General features: G+C 47.2%; 1 protein-coding gene across 1 annotated transcript in view; it reads left to right on the top strand.

Annotated features, from left to right (window-relative positions):
• The window catches only part of LOC119390292 (calphotin), an 806,323-nt gene that overhangs the window by 724,021 nt on the left and 59,609 nt on the right, over window positions 1–22,693 (top strand). The window contains exons 11-12 of the mRNA XM_049415248.1: window positions 4,975–5,157; window positions 20,364–20,471. Coding sequence (XP_049271205.1) covers window positions 4,975–5,157; window positions 20,364–20,471 — 291 coding nt within the window. The remainder of the gene's footprint in view (window positions 1–4,974; window positions 5,158–20,363; window positions 20,472–22,693) is intronic.

Raw genomic sequence — 22,693 nt, 5'->3', positions numbered from 1 at the left:
TGGTCTCTTTGTCCCGTGTCTTCCCTTGCGCTGTAATGACAATTTTTAGGGAAGGAGTTAAATATGCCTCTTAGCGTTACCTTTTCAGTTTTGCGGTGCAGTTTCATGTCCTTACTTTGTTCCAAAACGGTATGTTCGAAATAGAAGACAACTGAAGTGAGGATATTGGGCACCGATCTATTTCTTGAAGAAGAAGTGATCCGAAATGGCATGGCATAAAACGAGGTAAGAAGATGAAGGTGAAAAGCTGAAGAATTTTTTGGAGGTCTTCAATAGATGTCAAGGATAACAAAACGCTGCCGACAGTCCAGAATGATGTGCGTGTTGCCTGGGAGGACCACTCGCTTTGCAAGTGTAGTAATTGCCATTACGATCATGCAGCGAACAACAGCACCGGCGGAAGCACAAGGATGGTGTTAATTTTGTCGCATAATCTTGGTATATCTCTCATTCGCCGCGATTTAGACTTCTTTTACGAGCTCATTCAAGGCCAAATGAAATATTTCAATCTATAAGAGCCAAATCGACATTTTTCGCCGGAATACCGACGATAGTGGACTATATAGAATTTAGCCGCAATATAGATTTCAGGTATTTTGGTGAGATGAGCAGACTGGCAAAAAACTGCTGGAGCAGACCCGACCATATTATGAGCAGCAAAAAAATGCGTTTTTCTTAGTTTCAGTTACAATGGACTTGGAACGCAAAAAAATGGAACGCATCTCCACGAAGTGAATGGATGACGAGTGGCCGAAGCTAGGTCGTAAGGTCCATAATGTCTACGTTGTAGTCACCTACTAGTATAAAGGCTACCAACTAGCCCAAGGTTCCACCCTCCTTAGAATAAAGGGTTTGTGCTCGTAGAAGTTTCATATTGCTCTGTCACAATTATGATCGATGTTAGCGTACTGTGCAACCGTTTTTTGTGCCTCATATGTTGCCCGAGCTTTGCCCCATTTATTGTAAATTGAGTGACATAAAGTGTCATAAAGAGTCGACGACAAGGCTCGGTCATAAGGTCCATAAAATCTGCACATTGAAGTCGCCGACTAGTTTAAAAGGTTTGTGCTTGTAGGTGTTTTATATTGTTTTGTCACAAATATGATTGTTGTTCGTCTATTGTAAACCCCTTTTTATTCACATACACATATGTTTCGTCTATAGCAACGGTTTTCTAACCACCATGACAGCAGGCACTGACCGTCGACGACAAAGCTAGGTCCTAAGGTCCACAATGTCCATGCTGAAATCGCGGACTAGTATGAAGGGTTGGTGCTGCTAGGTGTTTTAGATTGTTCTGTCACAATTATGATTGATATTAGTCTATTGTTAAACCTTTTTAGGGGATTTTACACGGTGCTGTGCAGGGACACGGATACCACCCAACGGACAAGCCTAGACACCAAGGTGCTTCGCCCCTAAAACACCACAAAAATGCCTGAGTGCTTTGTAATGGGTCTATAATGGGCCTTTAAACCCCTCACACGTTGTGCAATTCACATGTCTTGAGGACTGACGCGATTCTATGCTGCTGCCATGAAAAAGTACATGCGTTAAGGAAACTCCACGCATTACATGGCATTGGTGTACGGTATTTTTCCAAAGCAGTTCCAAGCAACGGAGTGGCTTTCAGGTAGAACTCCTGCTTCCCACGCAGAAGGTCTGGGTTAGATTCCCACGGCAACCGAAGTGTTGTTATTACTTATTTGCGCCTACCTGAAATTTTCGCTCAGAGACAACGCTGACTTTTGTCTCGCAAGCAATGACGCCGACGCCTACACTGACACCGCAATTTCTGCGAAACGTGCTCCTTAACGCTATTGCGTTAATAATGAGTGTCCATTTTTTTAAGTTCGCAAAAAATTGCGTAGTTATTTCACCCTGGATTTAAACTTTAATGTAGTGGCCCAGGTCTCACATAGCTAGTATTGATGGAGGTTTTGAAATGACAGGTGTAGTCTCAAGCATCGTTTAAAGTTAAAACAAAAATGTTTACGCAATTTAGTGTTTGCTATGTTCGCGATGCGAGTGTCCTATTTAAAGGGGTCATGAAGCACCCCTTGAGCTGATTGAAAAAACACATCCTGCGGAAAGCTGACACGGCTATGAACTGCTCTGCCAAATATTACAGTCGTGCGCGCCGCGTAATGGCCACAAGCGGAGCGCGAAGTTGCCGTTTCCCTAGGCACCCTCTTTTCAAACAGAGGCCGGTTCTCACTCTCGTCGGTGGGCGGGGCGTCTGTCCGCTGTACGTAGCAAGAGACATAGCATGCTTATTGGCCGATAGCCGACGTAAATCGAGAGCGGCGTTCGGATCAGATGCGCTTCTTGCCGCGGGGTGCCGCCACATGCCGGCGCCGCGCTCCTCAGTACACGGTAGCCGCACTCGCGCAAGCGAATCACAGCGGGAGAGCGATCGCGTTTCATGACGCGCGCTGGCGTAACTTCTTTCCCCCATGCCATCCCTCCCTGTCTAGCTTCCAGTGCGCTCGCCGGCACGAGAAAAGAGAGAAAGCGCTGGGAGCGTGCGCCAAACCCCCGTAACTCCGCTGATTCTTGACGGATTCGAGAAATTTTTGCGGCAATCGATTCGGGAGGCAGTACACTCCGATACTGAGGCCATTAGATCATTACTTGGAAAAGTGGTTCATGACCCCTTTAACACAGGCTCATAACACGATACTACCGTAATTCTGTTCTGAAACATTTCTCGAAGGGTTGGTTCCCGTGAACATATAATATAGAGTTTGAGCAAATTCTTTTTGTGACAGTCAGAGCAGCGTAGTTTTAGGTTAACTGATATCTACCAATTATTGCACCACTATTTTTAATGTATTTGTATATTACGCAGTTGTCAGAAAATGACACTTCGCTGCGATGTATGTTTGTGCTCACTATCATAGGTATCGATAACAATCCTGGCTTACAATGAACCTGCAGAACTTTAGATGTCACAGCTACTCTACGAGACGACATATTTGTATTGGCAAAAGTCGAATCCCTTAAATAAAATGCCTTTAAACCACACAGTTGTATCGCTTCCAGGTGAACTTCTAATTTGGTCGCTACTTTTGTGGCACACAGAATCAAACAGTTAACGCGACCTACTAGTATTACATCAATTTGACTCCTATTGCTCATAGCACAATCACGACAGGAGCTACCTAGGTGAGCTGTGAAATGGTGGTTAGGTTATGTAGTTCAGCATTCCAACAAAAGTAGGGATGTGTTGTAGAAGGTTCAAGTACTTTACCTTGACCACACGCTATCGATGTTTATTCTCTTGTTGGATTTTCATGCATTAGAACACTCGTAAATAATGGTGAAAGTCGCGCTTCTAGCAGTTTTTCGCCAACTCTGCGGACCAGATTTTTCAAAGTACTTATTCGCTCCAAATTGAGAATAACACACAGATTTAATTGATTGCTTGAATTTCACTCTAGAAACAGTTAGAAGCCAATTCAAGATGCACACCACTGAGAATATAAGAATTGTCTAAGATATTCAGTGCCAACCACATTTTTTTCAATGCCAGTGAGATATAAATTATGAACTTCTTCAACTCATATGTTATCGTAGACGGAGGATCTTGAGGAGTCTGAAGACACGTCTGCAATACTAAGTTGTCTCCTTGTAGGCAGCACTACGTGAAGTCATAAAAAAAAAGATTCCGAGAGCACGTTTGTTCTGCCGCAACTTAAGCGACATCCGGTTATTCCGTGCTCCAAGCGTGTTCCGCCCTTTCGTCTGGAGCTCTCTTCACGGTATTCAAAGTACAACTAGAACTGAATGTTTAATTGAGCAATGCTTGGTCGCACGCTTTCCGATCTGTATAGTCTGGCACGCGCATGTGAATGCGTTCAGGAAAAAAGGGTAGATTTTGCGCTACGGCAAAGAGTCGGAAAAAAACCCATGAAAATTAACATTTCTTTTAACTTACAAGGCAAGCACGTGTATCATTGGCACTGATTATTAACGAATCGAAGGGAGCGCTCACATCCCCCTCGCCACTCGCAAAGGCCGGTTTCTACCTTCTACACGCCAACAATCTGGTATAAAAGCTCACTCGCCATAGGCAAAGATCAGAAGCGTCTGCTCCTCCAACGCACAAAGACCACCGTCATGGTAAGTCTCCATTGAACTGCCCTATTCGGTATGAAAACTTCGGCCGAAAAGAAAAGAAACGCTACCCGCCGATACAAATACTCCACCTTATAGGAGTGTTCATATTTAAAGATATTCCTTAATATAGTCTTCTCACTATTGTTACTGCAAGCTGTCGTTCCTCCAGGAGTATCGTCAAGGCGTTTGTCTCCTGAGGAGTGACTTACTCCTCCAGTGTTCAATATGCGCTTCAACATTTAGTCTCTCTTTGTGCTGAGCACCTTAGATAAGCCTAAAGTAAGAAGCCAACGCTCCTGTACAGCCTTACGTAATCCTGCGCTCTCCGGCTTCAGCGATCGCGTACTACCCCTTAAAACAGTGTACGCACATTCATTCATCTTCGAAATACAGAAAAGATGCATTCATTTTTCCCTCTCAGCTGCGCGCCTGCATCGTCCTTGCCCTGGCCACCAGCGCCTTCGCTGGTCATCTTGCTGGCGGCCACCTTGCTGGCGGCTACACCCTCGCCAGTAACCTCGGCTACGGTCTTGGTTATGGCAACCTCGGCTATGCCGGCCTCGGCTACGGTGGCCTCGGCCTCTCCCACTATGGCCTGTCCCACGGTGTTGGCTACTCTGGCCTGACCGGCTACGGTGTTGGCTACGGATACGGATACGCCGCCCCAGCTGCCAGCTATGCTGTCGCTGCCCCAGCTGTCGCCCGTACCGTCTCCACCTACCACGCCGCTCCAGCCGTGACCGCTGTCCACGCCGCTCCAGCCGTGACTGCTGTTCACGCCGCCCCAGCTGTCGCCACCTACGCTGCCGCCCCAGCTGTCACCAGGGTTGTTCAGTCCGCCCCAGCTGTCACCTACGCTGCTGCCCCAGCTGTCACCAGGGTTGTTCAGTCCGCCCCAGCTGTCACCTACGCTGCTGCCCCAGCTGTCACCAGGGTTGTTCAGTCCGCCCCAGCTGTCACCTACGCCGCCGCCCCAGCTGTCACCAGGGTTGTCCAGCAGTCCGCTCAGGTTGTTGCTGCTGCCCCAGCTGTCACCTACGCTGCCGCCCCAGCTGTCACCAAGGTTGTGCACTCCGCCCCAGCCGTCACCTACGCTGCTGCCCCAGCCGTCACTCGCGTTGCCACCTACGCTGCCCCAACCGTGACCAAGGTTGTGCAGTCCGCTCCAGTTGTCGCTGCTGCCCCAGCTGTCGCCACCTACGCCGCTGCCCCAGCCGTCACCGCTGTCCACCACGCTGCTCCAGCTTTCGCTGCCGTCCACGCTGCCCCAGCTGTTGCCACCGTTGCCCACGCTGCCCCAGCTGTCGCCACCTATGGTGTTGCCCACGCTGCCCCAGCCCTCGCTACCTACGGCGTTGCTCACGCCGCTCCAGCCTACTACGGCTACGGCGTTGGCTCCCTCGGCTACGGTGCTGGCAGCTATGGTTTCGGCCACGGTCTTCTCGGCTACGGCCTGAACTACGGCTACGGCCTTGGTTCTCCCCTGAGCTACTCCACCCTCCTCCGCAAGAAGAAGTGTAAGTTCTGTTTTCAACTTCAGAGAAAATGTTTGTTAGTTTTGTTTTGTTGTTCTGGAGTACAAAACATTAACGTTATTACTTTCTTTATTTACAGAAATGTCCGTCTTGATCCTAGGACGTCGCAAGAAAATCACCGTAATGGAGCAATTTATTTCTTGGTTTCAGTCAAGATTGTTGATTTTTGCCACAGAATAAACTGTTTCCACGGAATGAAGCTGCCCCATTGGTCATCACTTTTTGAATCACTTCTTTTCAGAGCAGAGTTCTTATGGTCGGGGTTAGCCGTGTGTCGTAGATAGAATATTATGATCATCAACCGGCACGCGCTCTCTTCGTCCTCTTCTTCGTCGTCTTACTCTTCTTCCTCTTCGCTCCCTGTACTGTACATGTGTGGCAATTTGTCCGGTGTGGGGTGCAATAACACTGAGATGTGAGAGCACGAGTTCAGAGAGAGTGAGAGAAAGAAAGGCTAGATAAAGTTAGAGAAAATTCTTGGTGAAAATTTCTTGGCGAGGCGAGATTAGAAGCCGCGTCCCCACGATCCGAAGGCGAGAATCGTAATCATTCGGCTATCCACGCACGCTAGCAGGGTGTAGTAGAGCATTGCATAGTATAGTACAGCAAGGGGGCGGGAAAGGAAAGTGAGGACCAAAGAAACGAAGGAGGCGAGAATGAGTACGGAGAGAAAGAGAGAGGAAGAAAGAGATAGACACTTAGATGGAAATAAATAGATGAAAGAGAGAAAAAGATACAAGTCGAGAGAACGACTACACAGAGAGAGAGGAAGAAAGACATCGAAAGGAAGAGAAAAATAGAAAAAGGGGGAAAAAAGAGAGAGAGAAATCGTTAGACAGCTGGAGAGGGGAGAAGCATGTAGCGAAGTGCGTTTCAGCTCCACTAACGTGAAAACTGGGGACGGGGAAGCATGCAGTGTGCGCCGGTGTTTCCCAAAGCAAAGTCTTTACTCTTTACTACTTTACTCTCCACCGGTCCACTAACGCACCATCCCTTTGCACATATGCTTCAAGAAATGGTGTTTCAAATAGATGACTTAACCGTAGAGATGCACGTTTTTGTCACTGGTTTTAGATACAAAATTTGAGTGACTTGGTACATTTTGTCGGAGACCACTGCTAAGCCAAACATAAGGTTTTAGGCAGTAACAACGAACCTTTAACTCACAATATGCATAGTATGGACCGGTGGCGGGTAGAGACGCAAATTTTGGGGTGCATAGCCTTTTATGATCGACCATGACTACGACATGACACGCCAACAAGGCGACACCCTAAGGTGTTTCACCCCTTCAATATGGAAAAAGACAAACAGACAGACAAAGAAATTACGCGGAGAGAGAAAGAGATAGAAATACACAGACACAAAAAAAGATGGCTGATCCCTCCGTCATAGGAATCGGTATACCACGAATGTGAAGCGTGTCGTCCCAGAATTAAGTAGTGGTTTGTTCGTAGTTCACTTGTATATGAGAGATTGTACAATGCCTACTGTTTGGCAGATATAGCACCGCTTGATGTGGACGCACTCACGTTGACACCTAATGGCACCCCTCCGTACCGACGACTAACGCCCACGATCATGATTTAATTAACCCTTGCGGTAGCTGAAGTTCTTAACATATACGTGGGTACCGCATATGGTGAATCCCGCGCAAATATGGCATCAACAAGCACATAATAAACACTGATGCTCGATATGCACTCCTTCATATAGTCGTGAAACGCGAAGAGAAACGCTACGCACGTCGTTTCTTCCCTCTAGCGTGGCCGTTAATTCTCACAGGGTGAGCGGGGAACGTGGTACGACAGCCAGGCGAGCGTCGGAGAGCTATTTTTCGATATGCATGGATGCTATGAGCGAGGCTTGGGCTAAAGCCGCCACCTGGCAGTGTGTTAAAGCATGGACGAAATTACACTTTTAGTGAAAACGCGCCGAATGGGATGGTCGTAGCAAGGACGCTTTTTGTTTAGATGTGAAGCATCTTATAGCGGAGTTCAATTCCGGTGGTGGTGGTGTGCGGCGTGACCACCCTTACTGCGCATGCGCAAACCCACTCCACTCCCAATCTCCCCTCCCCTTTCTCCCTCTCCCCTCCCCCTTTCCCATCTCTCCTCCCCTTTCCCCCTATCCGCTTCTCTTTCCCTCTTCCGTTTCCCCCTCCCTCTCTCCTTTCCCCTTCCTCTCTCCTATCCCCTCCCCCTCTCCACTACCCCTCTCCCCTTTCCGCCTCACCACTCCACCTCTGAAACGCGGGCTCTACATGCCGAAACACTGCTTCGCATTGCCTCATGGTCCCCTTTAGCGGGAGATGGTGTGATTTTTGTTCTTTTTCCGAGCCTGGTGGCACACGTCACCGCCCCGTTATAAAGGGGATGCTCATAGCATCCATCAATCCATCCAGGAACACTGATATAAAAAATGCATTCATTGTGCAAGGTCCAAGAACACTGTGAAAGATAAAAGATGCGTTCAAGTAGCCTCTGTTATGTGTTTGGCGGTTAGCTCAGTGGGCTAAACGCCCCACAGCCATCGTCCCGGACCGAGAGGTCAGGGGTTCGACTTCTGTCAACGGAAGTTTTTCATAGTTTTTCTTTGCCATCTGATGGCGTTGATTTTGCTGACGCATTTCCGTGACGGAAATGCGTCATAAAATCTTGGTGGACCCCGGCATAAAACACTTTCGTGTTAAAAGAAAACAATGAGAGCAAGCGTAGCCATGTATAGTATATTGCAGCAAGGGGTGAAAAGAGACAAGTGTAAATGCCTAGCAAGCAAGGACCAGCTAGGTACCCGCCAGCTAGGCTGTGACCCAGCCTTGCACGCGTTAGCGCGAGCTGCGCTAACATATATATATATATATATATATATATATATATATATATATATATATATATACACACACATACGGGGTGTCCTAGCTATGGCGCAGCACGAGTTGAAGAGGAACGGCGTTACGCGAAGCAAACGTACTGTACATTGCTCCTAGTACACTGGAGTAGCCACTGCCAGTTTTCTCAATTATGAGGTTTAATAATTAGTCATAATTATATTTGTAACTCCGCAACTGCTCACCTAATTGTCAAAAGGTCAATGAAGTGTATCTAGGCATGTTCTAATGGCATCTATTTTCAACAACGTACTAATTGCGGGATCATTTTTTCCGGTTGCTCAAGAAAGCCCGCGAAATATGAAAAGTGATGCTTGACTTGGTCGCTGCGCCCAACGGGAACCAGCGCCCTCAGACAAGCTTGCTTGGAGGTAGCCAGTATCAAGGAAAAACGGTAGAAAAAATTACACCATTTCCCGCTAAAGGGGACCATGAGGCGATGCGAAGCCGGAGTACTTGCACGATCACGTACCGTTGTGACCGTTGGCGTTCTTTGGGCATGCTACCGACCTCGCGTCGTGGAACGCGAAGAGGAACGCTACGCGCATCTTGTCTTCCCTCTAGCCTGGCTGTTAATTCTGACAGGTCGAGCGGGGAACGCGGTCGGCAGGCGTGCGAGAGAGGGACAGTGTAGGAGAGGAGAGAGAGGGGGAGGGGACGCGCATGCCCTGGTGTCATCGCGGCGTTGCGCAGGTGAGAATTTCGGCATGTCTAGCCCGCGTTTCAGAGGAAGAGTGGAAAGGGGGAGGGGAGAAGGAAAGTGGAGACGGGAAGTGGAGAGGGGGATGGTAAGTGGAGAGGGGAGAGGGTGAGTGGAGAGGGTATGCACATGCGCAAAAAGGATGGTCACGCCGCACATCACCACCACCACCGGTTTGAGCTCCGCCATAAGATACTTCGCATCAAAAAAATATGGATCACTTCGCGACGCATGTTAGGCAGGGACGAACTGCTACCACCGCGCGAGGGCAGGGGCCGACGGCCGCCGCGGCTGTGGTCACTGCTGCGGATCGGCTGCGTCGGCGTCGCTGCCGCTGGGAGGCGGCACTCACCCTAGCAACTTTGGGCCGTCCGGCAAGCCGAAGATGCCGCCCGGGTCCAAGGGCTTCAAGCCATCACCTGACGCCATCATCATCGACGGGGCGTGGGACGGGACAGGGGTTAATCCCTTCTTCCCTTCCCTTCGCCCTGACTTTTACTAAAATTCATTCATTCATTCATTCATTCATTCATTCATTCATTCATTCATTCATTCGTCCTATCTGCCACTCCCCGGCCGAAGAAACGTGCGCCTTTGGTGTTACAAAGACATGCCGGAATCAGAACAGCGCTCCTGCCGCGTTATCAGTGACAGCAGTCGGTCGTGAGATATGGATAATGATAGTGGCGTACAATCGAACGGAATTAATCGCAGCGAAATTGCAACACATATTATTGGCACCCGACCTGTAACCTTGCCAAAATGCGGAACGCTCTGGCAACGGACAAGAGGCAAATCGATTGCTTGCAGTAAGCTTATTTGAGGGCGTTGGTTTCCTTTGCGGGTGGGAGTATATTCGCGTGTTATTTTTCATATTTCGCGGGCATTCTTTATCAGCTGGAATAAATGAGCACGTAATGAGTACGTTGCTAAAAATTGCGCATTTAGAGGTCGTTTGGACATGCCTAGATATGCCTCAGTGACACGTTCATAATTACGCGCGTATTTGTCGAGTTACAAATGTAATTATGACTAAGTAATTAAACCTGATTAACCAAAAAAATTGGCCGCGTATCTGCGTGCTTCGCTGCAAATGTCGTCTAAAGACGATAGAAGAGGCGCTGCGTGAGATATGGACGCCATCTGGCAATACGTCGGGAAATATGAGTGCTGTGCTGCGGGATGGTAGTCCCGGCGCATCAGCAGGCGAAGACCGGCGGTGACCAACGCGACCGGCGGGGACGCCAGCCAGCCCGAACACGCGGTTTGGCGCGAAGCGCCGAAGCAGAAGAAACATCCGCACTCAACGAGTACTTTTCACACACTCTTCTATTTACACGTCGCCTGGGTAAAACAGGAATGCCAGAGCGGCGCCCCATGGCACTCGTACAGTGCAATACGGAACCGAAACCGAAACACAACAATGAGCTCGTGCAGAGAGCACGGAGGAAGGCAAGTTGCAGCGCAGTCGCATTTTCAGCGCAGCTTAAGAAACTAGGACCTCTAGAATTACGTATATATGTATTTTCTAATAAAGGAACACACCACCATTATACTTACCTAGTGATGTTGCGCCTCAGATATGCGTAATGTTTGCTTTTTGATCAACAATGTACACAAGTATGAACCTAGTAAGCCGTTCAAGATGGCTGGCCCTTGGGCAAGTGGTTCAACTTTGGCCGGGTGGCTGAATCGAGGGACGTGCCGACAAACTGAAAGACAGACAGGCCGAAATTTCTGCGTTGAAGTTCCCCAAGAAAGACTATCGTCTTTAAAAATTAGCAGCGGCTATTCCAGTGTGCTAGGAACACTATGTAGTAAGTTCGCTTCACGTAACGCCGTTCCATTTTTGAAAATCGTGCGACAGAGAGAGCGTTAGACAGAGCGTTTGCGTTTATTTGAACGAAAATCTTATTTTTCCGGTAACTTCAAAACTTGTAGCACTGTAGGGGCCCCTGTTCTACGTCCTCAGCATCTCCGCCTCGCTAGGTTTAGCCGTGGCGGGCATTTGCAATGGCAGCGTCGCCCTACTATTGATAATGTCTTCAGTGTAACGTCTGGCACCACCGTATTCTTTAGAATTTTTGTAGGTATGTGCTAAGTTCGAAAAAAAAATAGCGAGAAGTAGTCATACTACCACGCGCGATACCGAAGCCGACTTTGTTCCACAAATAGAAAAGAAAGAGACGCGCCCATATTTACTAAAGCCCGAGTTCCCATTTTTGACGTCATGCTTTCCCGTTTCGTGACTAGGCGACTGGAAGGAGGCAGCCCAGACGGGGACACTTGCACGGAGGGGAGGGAGGTGGAGCGTTGAACAATTTGAAACAGTTGTGTTTTATTGGAGGGGGAGGACGTTATTCAATGCTGTGCTGAAAAACCGCAGTTTATTTTCCTGAGGTTTCTTCCATTAGCATACATTATGTATGGAATGTCAATTCGGCTAATAATTCGAAACGTTAAAGTTTTCCTGCGGAATAAAACCTCCCCCCCCCCCCCATCGCATACAGGTGATCCAGATTAGCAGTAACAGAAGCCTAAGTTCTCAAATATATGTCCTCAACAACTTCTACGAGGTACCACATTACGGCCCATTCTCGAGAACATTTCTACATGGGCTCGTTTTGCATCTGCGGCCACACCATTTTCTTATCTCGGGTGCACTGAAACATGTGCCAATACCAGTTTAGTTGTTACAGTCATCGTTACCCACCTGATCGTAAATGTCTCTTCGCTCTAGTGCTTGAAGCCCAGCTTTTATACGTTACCTGCCAGCGCCGCCACTGGAGCCGTTGACCGCTTCACTGAATTTGTCTCGTTTTCTGCCCATTCATTCGTTCCTTTTACTTCGATACCGCCCTTTTTATTATTTGGCTGCACAATTTTTTCGTTGTTTATCGGCACAGCATGGTGGTAAAGACCATGTTCTCATGCTCAAGGGCTCAAGTGGAATCACTTTTGGTAGCGCCAGTACCGAGTGACACTTTGGTTTTTTCCCCAAGCGCTTCCGGTCGAGCACTTACGCCGGGTTGTTTGGTTATTCGGAAAAAATCTTCGAAAATATAAAACTGGTATGAAATCGATGGTTCTAGTTCAAGTGAACAGTTTCATTGGACGCACATGGTATCGGATAATACGTTTATTTAACATAAGAGCCAATTAGCTGTCAGGATAATTAATGAAAATCAATTCAGTCAGTTCAACGAAAGAGCAGGCCTTTTTGCTTGTGAGCAGCTAGGATCTTTGAGGAACCTGGTGGAGCGGATCTCAGCCATGCGCTTATTTCTACGTGGCCTCCGAGATCCGCTTCGGCAGCGCGACGAAATACAAATTCAAACCAAGGGATACACAAGGGAATAGGAACGCCCACGTGCGAGCGCGACTACGAGGCCCGTAATTCAAGGATTAGGCTCACCTCCAGTTTATTTTATTCCTCGACGTTCCTATTATGTAAAGATATTTAGAAATCGTCTTGGCACAATCATACGAAGAAACCTGCGAAACTCGTGAAGCGAATTGACTCCTTCGACTTAAATATAAAGACTCATCTTCTGATTCCACTTGGCCCACCTTTCACCGTACGTTCACCCCGTAATGTGTCTTTATTGACGCATTACATTTATAAAAATCGATTCAATTTAAACTCGCTTGCGTTTATTGGCTGCTGGTTTCAAATGCGTGATTCTTAACTTTATTTAGCCCCTTCGTTTTTTTTTATTCTAGTTCGACATTAGATGAACTCTGAAGAATACCTACGCTATTTTGATGACAGCAGCACAGGGCGTAATTATGTTAACGAGCGCACGAACTGGAAGGAAGTAGTGCCTGTCGCCATTACGCGGCACTTAGTGTGAGAAAATATGCGCGAGGATGCTGTACACCTGGGTAGTTTTAACTGACGATGTATCATGAGGTCCGGTTAAAAGAACTGCGCGGAAGATTCTTATTAGTGTAACAGCCCTGCATCTTTATTATAGAAAGTTTTCAGCACGCACGCAACAAACAAGTACGCAAGGGATGAAGATAGACACGCGTTCACTCACAACTCAGGTTCATTTGTGAAAAGATAGCTCACGTGTATATACACGCAGGCTAACTCAAGAACGCATGTCCCAAGATAACGCGAAAAAATTCACAAAGAGACCAAGAAATGAGCACAGAAAATGTGCACAGTCCTATATCTCGCACAATACGCAGCACTACTACGTGTTTGAGACTTATTTACTTAAACCTCCAAGAATGAAAAGATATATCGGCACACTGGCAATCATGTAAACACCGGGAAGTCGTTTAGGTTGTGAGAGCGGCGCCCATCGCCAGGCAGTTATCATGGCGACACATGCTGCGCATTGGCGATGCGCGCAGCCCACTCGCTCGCCTCAAAAGGAGCAGGTGACAGGCTGCCGAGGGGAGTCGGCTAGGGACGCGGAGCAAGTGCGGTAAGCACAGTGTGCGCGTGTGTTGTACGTGCCTTGTTGCGGAAACGGCTAATGCGCCGTCGAAGTGGCCCCCCGAATTTGTAGTTCTTCAGATAACATTTAATGTTCTGTTCTTTAAAAAAAACGTTTATTTTGGAATTTGAACCCGCGCATCAATGTCATTGGCAGCAAAACGGGGCCCAAAACCGACAAGGTGTACGAGGTTTTTTAATGGGTGCGTTTGAACCACTTCGCATCTTGGTAACGCCGATATTACACTCACCGAGACATTTGACGTGGAATGAGCTCAATTGTGCAGGTCGTGCTCGGCGCTGTGAAGGCGTATTCAAGACACGCAAAATAAGCCCTTCTCACAGGCACTGAATGTCACTTTTCTGACTCTTGGAACAGGAGTTATCTATGCGAAACACCTGTTTTTGCACATGCTTCATAAATTACTTGTGAAGAGGGAGACTTAAACACTGCTAAGCACGCTGTCACCTTGCTCTTATCTTAACTGGCATTCCTTTCTCCCGCGCAACATAGAGAAGCTCAGGCCGGCGTGCCATAAAAAAAGGTTGTTTCGATTTCGCAACTGTTACGTTCCTAATTCGAAATAAGAAACACAGAAACGTCTGACCAACGTACGTGTGTGTGGCAGCGAATTATTTATGCAAGCTAAGAATCTTGCGACAGTAACGGTGCCAGTTGCACTGTCAAACGATAAGACTTAGCGCACTAAAAAAATAAATTGTAGATCGCCTTTCGTGCAGGCATGCACCTGCGATTCAGACAGTTAAAATTCTACGCAGGCGCATGTACTGTTATGTACTTATGCGAGTCATAGCAAATATAAATGGCGAGCGTGTTTTAACATGCTGCGTATTTTTGTATAGAAACATCAGGCTTCGCACGTTGGAAGTGATTTGCGATCTTGTTCATGATGTTATGGAAAGGCCACTTTTTGAAGGTGCATTTTCATGCTTTTCGCAGTTAGACGGCGGCAGCATTCGGTTATTTGTGTCACAAAGTCGGTTGCTTCTTCTGCAACCTAATCTATTTTTAAAATTACAAATACGAATGCGATTGCTTTCTTCGGCTGCGTGATGACGGCTACCGATTTTCACGCGGTAAATATTTTTTTTTATAAAATAAATATAAATTTGTTCTTTTGATGTTAAAACCCTATAAGCCCGTAAGAAATGATGCAGCTACGCTAAGAGTCCTCTGACGAAAATTTCGGCGCTGTCTACTTCATTTCCGTATTCAAGGAAACACGAAAGTCTTTGGTTACACTGAGAATAATCTGCTCGCGTGAGTATTTATGACCGTACAAACGAATACTTCACCTCCTCTGTCAACGCGTTGGTTTCCTCAGTACTGAGTATCATATACGCAGGAATGCCTACGATATTGCGCTTTGCTCAAAACACAAATGTGGTGGTAATTCATAGTTGCTGAATTTAACCTAAATGTGAATGCATATATTTTGATAAACCTTCTGGCCAAGATAAAGATTAATGAGAGTCTTGTAATTAGTGCAGGCTCCTCATGCAAAATACAGTACACATATCAACATATCAACGTCGTCAATGTGACAGCGCTGCACGGTATGTAATGGTTGCTACAAGGTTGTAATAAGATGTCATCTGTCTGGTTCACGCACCAGGCGCGTGAATCGGGTAGTAAACTTCATCATTCCGACATTTTATTGTTTTTTTGGGGTGGGAGGGGGCGAACAATCACATCTTATCACAGTCACTGACATAATTGACACTTGTCCTCATCGACGTTGCATCATTGCTTCTTCACTTTTCATCGTCAGTTTAACCGACGTAGTCGCTATACAAGCAGCTAACGTTGTAGATAACCCTTGTCTTGTTCCAGTCTTTTTGCCTTCCGCATCGGGTCGGAAGACAACTTTCCTTATGAACGCTATGGTAGCAAGTAATCTATCGAACATGTTTGTTGGCGCTTTCTTAGCTGTAATGCACAGCAGTAGTCGCTACCAGCGGAGCGGGCCAGTCTCAACGACAGGACGCTTTCGGAGCTGACAAAGAATACAGACCTAAGCATTCGTCGAGCGAGAAGTGGAAGACCTTAGCGATATTTTTACGCGGCAACATGCTCGGCAAAAATAACTATATTAACCCCGGCCCAATAATACCATCCTGTAATATTCCTTCGCAAGCCTGTTTCTCTTCGCCGTCTTTCAGCCCATCTTTCTGTCATCATTTCCATTCGCCCCTAGGTCAGCCTAGCAAATCAGATGTTTCTGTTGCAGCTATCCCCTTGTTGTTGTCCAATACATCTCTCTCGCTCCCTGCTCAGCTTCTTGGAAGATATGTGCGCAAAACCCTGATCTTACGTGGATAAGAGGCACGCCAAAGCCAAGCTGGTTCCAAAAATCTCTAGTGTATGGGCAGTGACTGTTTTCTACCTTTTTGTTTTCTTGTTGGGATTTTAGGACATGCATTGTAGTACTTGTAATGAAATCACCGAAATAATCGCAAGCTTGAAATTTACGGCGCCTGCTCCTGCGCTTCTTGATGTTCATTGCGGAAAAAAGCTGACGTGTGTTGCTCTCATCCCTAGTGGATGAGAGCAACACACGTGTTGTTTGCTACCAACCAGCAAACAAGACGCGCGCATGTGCGTGTCCTTTCGATGAATTAAAATAGATAAGCCGCCCTTAGAATGACAGCAGAGTAAGTCGGAAATCGGTCGGTGATTGTTATTCCCCAGCTCGAGGATAAACTGTATGGCTGTCATAACCGCGCTGATGGTTTTATGGCTGACGTCCTGTTTCTAAAATATTCTAGATAACTATGTTTACGAACACTTTCGCCGAATGCAGACTTGATGTCCTCAGGACTTTCTGTTTCTACGCTGCTTCCATACCGCCTTGCGCAGACTTTACCTATATAGGCGTATCACTTCTGCTGGAATATCTCGAAGCAATTGAACAAATAGCTGTTATTTACAAAGAATAGAAGCCGCTCATATAGTTCAGCATGCAAAGGTACCCTGTATGCCATATTGAATTTAGGTTACAGGAGCCCCTTGCATGTTACTACAACCCATGGAATCTTCTAATGCGTTTGATAATTTCAAAAAAATACACTGCCAAAGGCACCCAATAAAATAACCTGGCGACACCCAGTATAGCTAGCGTGGTTGCAGCCCGATCTTCCATAAGTGTAACATGGTCAGAAGATATCGAGGAGATCGTAGGCGGGAGATTTCCGAAACCTTGAGCATATTGTCAAGCGCGGACTCGTGCGCCAGTTGCCGGTCCCTATACTTACGGAAAAGAATTTCGGCTCTTTCTGACGCTAACGTCCATAAATTTTTTATTCGCTTTCTGTCCTTGCATGTAGCATTAACGGTGTCTTTATGATATACCGCTTCCGGGCATAAACCGTTCGGTTGTTAGCCATATGTCCCGTGCACTCCGCCTCGTCCTGCATCCCACTGTTCTTTATTATTACCATGCCTGACTTAAATTCAAGCCTCATTGTAATGCCAGAACAACCACACATACGGTGGAGATAAGCAAAATACCGCACATAGTAAACGGTGTCAAGTAATTTCCATACAGTAGCACCTCATATGTAAACCCTTGAGATCAATAGCAAATTCTGAGCTAAAAGAAAGAAACTTTTTGACCGCTTAAGACGTGAGCAAGCAGCGCTAAACACTGGACGGAGAAGAAGGACAGACACAAGCGCTGAACTAACAACCACTGGTTTATTGCTTGAGTATGTAATATATACGGAAGCATTGCGCAGAAGAACAAAAACACCGTAACTGCACAATGCGGGAAGAGGGGTAAGAAATCGTCATATCAGATGCATCGGCAAAACAGGCTGTCACGTTTTGGACATATAATTGATTTTGTAGTTATGTAGATAAGTTGATGGAACACTGACGCAAGCATTTCCGCACCACGAACAGAAGAATGTTATGAGAGCAACCAAGTGCAGCGACTTCAGCACGCAGGCATCAAGGCCCTGCTGTCAATTATTGCACATGGTCTCTTGATATTATTGATGGGCCAATAAAAGACACATCTCTACGCAACCAAACAGACCATACTCTAGCACGGCTAAATCGCTTGCGGATGTGGATGAGTTGTTGCCTAGGCTAAGTTAACTCGCAAAATAGGTGTAAAAGTTATGTTCTGCACCTGTGGCAACCTCTCTGCTCTTTATCGTGGGGCCAACGGTGAACGTGCTAGAAAACAAGCCGGTGTAAAGAAATACGGAATGCGTATTGTCGAATGTGGATGTGCAATTGAATACAAGAAACCGTTTTCGTGTTGCGCGCTTTTACACGGACCAAACTGGCGAATACATAAACGATCAACCGAGAGAGCACGCTTACTCATACAGAACCTCTGTCCCCATCCATTTGGCTGAGTATTGTAAAATTGCAGATGTCAGCTGGTTCTTAATATGTGCGTGGCTATGCAGTGCTGTAATGAGAAGCGCACACACCAGATAAGCGACGCTTTACACACACAACAACACGGTGTTTCTTGTGTCAGCTTGTCTTTCGTTTTCTTTGAAAACAGTGAAATTGGATACCTATGGGAAAATAGCACGACAGCTGCCGAATAAGGCAACTAAGATGATTGTCATTGCTGTACGGCCTGTTTGAGATGCATGCGAATATTCTGATTTGTGTTTTGTTATATGCGGAGATTCTTCCTTCATATACATTGCAGTTGAATTGCAATAAGCTGTGGTTGTTATCAGGCGCCCTGTTGGTCGTTTGAAACTCATCCTCTCCAAAGCACTGTTTCATTGCCGTCAGTAAGCAAGTGACCCACATATTCCACATGGATGTTTTCATTCGTACGAAAACGAACTAAGCTAACCATGCTCCACCCATTTGTCCTCCTCGCGAAATCTATACAAGTGATTCAAAATGGTTGGTTGAAGTGCCTTGTCGAAGCACTTGAACCAACAGGAATGTGAACTTCGAACGTGTTTCCTCTACCGCGGTTTCGAGTGGTATCCGGTTTTTCCAAGCTTGTGAACGTGCGGCCACGTTTAACCTTGCACTGCTCATTATGGTATTCACAGTAGCAGTCCCGCCTGAATATTCAATTCGACACAATTACATCAGTGTCCTTGCTTTCATCACGTCTTATAAGCGAGCGCAAGCGCAGGATGAAACAGTAACAAAAGAACCACCTTTTTCGTCACGTTATAGAGTAAGGAAAATAATGTATATCAGGCATACTGATGCAGGTCATGTACATGCTCTTGGTAGAAATTAACGAACAAACAAAAATAGCCTTCAAACAAGCCGGACTTGGAGGCTTGTTTGCGACATCTTCAAGCGAACGACCAGGTATAAAACACCATTCGCCGCCGACCCACATCAGAAGCTTCTGCTCCTCTAACACACCAGGACCAACACCATGGTAAGTCACTGAGGAACTGCTTGCTGCCATTTCCAAAGCTCACGCCACTAAAGATTCCCCGCGAAGGAATATCTACCAGCTCCTCACGGCTAGCCGTCAGCTCCATGTGGCCGTTCCTCGGCCAGACAAATTTTACATTATAACACGTAAAATTTGTCTGGCCGAGAAATCATTGCGAAGAGTTCTTCTTAGCAATCAAGAAATGCGATAACCTCATGGTACACCATTTTAGATTTCACAAACGAAATCGAAAACGCGAAGTACTTTTGCAGCAGACACACAATATGCGAGGCGTGCAATAATTGAAGTCGACAGTGTTTTTGTTTGGACCATTTGGTGCGTTTTAGAACACTTAACAGGGTAGCATGAAAAGGCGCAGACAGAGGGTGGCACACAGAAAAGGAGCAATTTTTCTTCGTCAAAACGTTAAGACTCATGCAGGTGACTTCGGCTGCATGTCTGTTTGGTTACACATAAAAGAACCCAGGGAACTAGAAAGATGATGCAGTAACGCTTTTGTTTGGGCATATTGGTGAATTCTACAACACTTAGCAGGGCAACACCACAATACAGGGACAAAGAGTGGTCTTCCTTCTTCGTATCTTTGGCGCTGTCCTGCTAAGTGTTCTTTAAGTCAACAAGAGAGCATGTGGCCCAAGTGGAATAATTAAAAACTGATGCTAAAAGTCTACTTATTACACAGATCTACCTGTTTCTAAATACCGGACTCGTTTTTTATCCTTTAGCTGCGTGCCTGCATCGTTCTCGCCCTGGCCACCAGCGCCCTCGCTGGTAACCTTGGCCATGTTGCTGGAGGCTACACCCTCGCCAGCAACCTCGGCTACGGCCTTGGCTACGGCAACCTCGGTTACTCTGGTCTCGGTTACGGCGGTCTTGGTCTCTCCCACTACGGCCTTTCCCATGGTGTTGGATACTCCGGCCTCACCGGTTACGGCGTCGGCTACGGATACGGCTACGCGCCAGCCGCAAGCTATGCTGTCGCTGCCCCAGCCGTCACCCGTACCGTGTCCACCTACCAGGCCGCCCCAGCCGTGACCGCTGTGCACGCTGCTCCAGCCGTGACTGCTGTTCACGCCGCCCCAGCTGTCGCCACCTACGCCGCCGCCCCAGCTCTCACGAGAGTTGTCCAGCAGTCCGCTCACGTTGTTGCTGCTGCCCCAGCTGTCACCTACGCTGCCGCCCCAGCTGTCACCAGGGTTGTCCAGCAGGCCGCTCACGTTGTTGCTGCTGCCCCAGCTGTCACCTACGCTGCCGCCCCAGCTGTCACCAGGGTTGTTCAGTCCGCCCCAGCCGTCACCTACGCTGCCGCCCCAGCTGTCACCAGGGTTGTTCAGTCCGCCCCAGCTGTGACCTACGCTGCTGCCCCAGCCGTCACACGCGTTGCCACCTACGCTGCCCCAACCGTGACCAAGGTTGTGCAGTCCGCTCCAGTTGTCGCTGCTGCCCCAGCTGTCGCCACCTATGCCGCTGCCCCAGCCGTCACCGCTGTCCACCACGCTGCTCCAGCTTTCGCTGCCGTCCACGCTGCCCCAGCTGTTGCCACCGTTGCCCACGCTGCCCCAGCCGTCGCCACCTACGGTGTTGCCCACGCTGCCCCAGCCCTCGCTACCTACGGCGTTGCTCACGCCGCTCCAGCCTACTACGGTTACGGCGTTGGCTCCCTCGGCTACGGTGCTGGCAGCTACGGTTACGGTCACGGTCTTCTCGGCTACGGCCTGAACTACGGCTACGGTCTTGGTTCTCCCCTGAGCTACTCTACCCTCCTCCGCAAGAAGAAGTGTAAGTTCTGTTTTCATTTTCAGAGAAAGTGTTTGCTAGTTTTGGATTGTGGTTCTGGAGTACAGAAGATTAACTCTGTTTCTTTTCTCTATTTACAGAAATGTTCGTCTTGATCCTAGGAGCACACAACAAGGTCACCGTATCGGATCAACTTATTTCTTGGTTTCAGTCAAGCATGTTGATTGTTGCCACAAAATAAACCGTTTCCATGGAATTAAGTTGTCCCATTTGTGATCACTTTTTGAATAACTTCATTTTAGAGCAGAGTTGTTATCGTCGGGGCTAGCCGTGTGTCGTAGACAGGAACTTGTAATCATGACCTGGCAGGCGCACTCTCCGTTCTCTTCTTCGTCGCCTTCCTCTTCTTCTTGTTCGTTCCCTGAACAAGTCTCCCTTATTTGTCCGGTGTGGAACGCAATACCTCTGAGTGGCGAGACAACGAGTACAGAGAGAGTAAAAGAAAGAAAAGAAAGATAACGAAAGATAGAAATTCTTGGCGAAAGCAATTTCTTTCTGCGCGAAGAAATACTAATTCAAACCAAGGAGTACACAAGGGAACACGAACGTCGACGTGGGAGTGTCACTACGAGAAACCGAAGTCTAGGATTCGGATAGTCTCAATTTTTTTTTATTCCTCGGCATTCACAATGTGTAAAGATATCTCGAAATCTTCATGGCACAATCGTACCAACAAAGCTAAAAAAAAACCCATGAGGCGAATTGACTGCTTCAACTGAAATGTCAAGGCGCATCTTCGGATCTCACATGGCACAAGTTTTACCGTATGTTTGCCTCCTTTATGTTCGTATCGCTTCACTATTGACGCATTCCAATTATAAGAATCAATTCAACTTAAACTTGATGGCTGGTTTTAAATGCGTGATTCTTAACTTCAATTAGACCCCTTGGTTTTTTTTTTTGTTCTCGTTTGACATTATGAACTCTGAGAACTCTGAACATTGTGTACGTGATTGTAATGACAACAACACTGGACGGAATTACGTCAATGATTGCACGAATTGGAAGGTGGTAATTACTGTCGCCAATACGCTGCCCGTGGTGGGAGAAGATATGAGGAAGGATACTCGAGACATGGGCAGTTTGATGTGACGATGTCTGATGAGAGCCGGTGAAAAGAACTCAGCTGGGGATTTTTATTAGTGTAACAGCCCTATACATTTTACGAAGGGTTTTCAGCGCGCACGCAACAAACAAGTCCGTAAGAGAAGAAGACAGACACGCGTCTACTCAGGACTCAGCTTCACTTGGAAAAGAAAGTACACGTGTATTCACACCCAGGCTAACTCAAGAAGGCACGTGCAAGATAACCTGAAAAAATTCCCAAACATTGAGATCCAGAAATGTGCGCAGAAAATGTGCGCAGTCTGATATCTCGCACAATACGCAGAAATATTCGGTGCTTGAGACAGCTTTCTTTAAAACTCCTGTAATTCAATATTATTTTGGCGTTCTTTGAAATCGCCTAAACACCGGTAAACTGTTTAGATGTACGAGGTTTTTTATGTGGTGCACTTGTTAATGGCCCCTTCGAATTCTGGTATGTTGCCTTTAGGCACGCCGATATATTCGATGTGGAATGAGCTCAGTCGTTCAGGTCGTGCTCGACGTTGTGAAGGCTATTCAAGACACGCAAGCGAATCCCCTTGTCACGGGCACTGAATGTCACTTTTCACACCCTTCTTTCTCAAACAGGAGGTAGCTGTGCGAAACACCTGTTTTTGCGCATGCCCCATGAATTACTTGTGAAGAGGTAAACTGAAAAACTGCTAAGCA

Source organism: Rhipicephalus sanguineus, chromosome 4 (assembly GCF_013339695.2).
Source record: "Rhipicephalus sanguineus isolate Rsan-2018 chromosome 4, BIME_Rsan_1.4, whole genome shotgun sequence".
Taxonomy (NCBI): Eukaryota; Metazoa; Arthropoda; class Arachnida; order Ixodida; family Ixodidae; genus Rhipicephalus; species Rhipicephalus sanguineus.
This window is presented reverse-complemented; position numbering and strand designations above follow the sequence as displayed.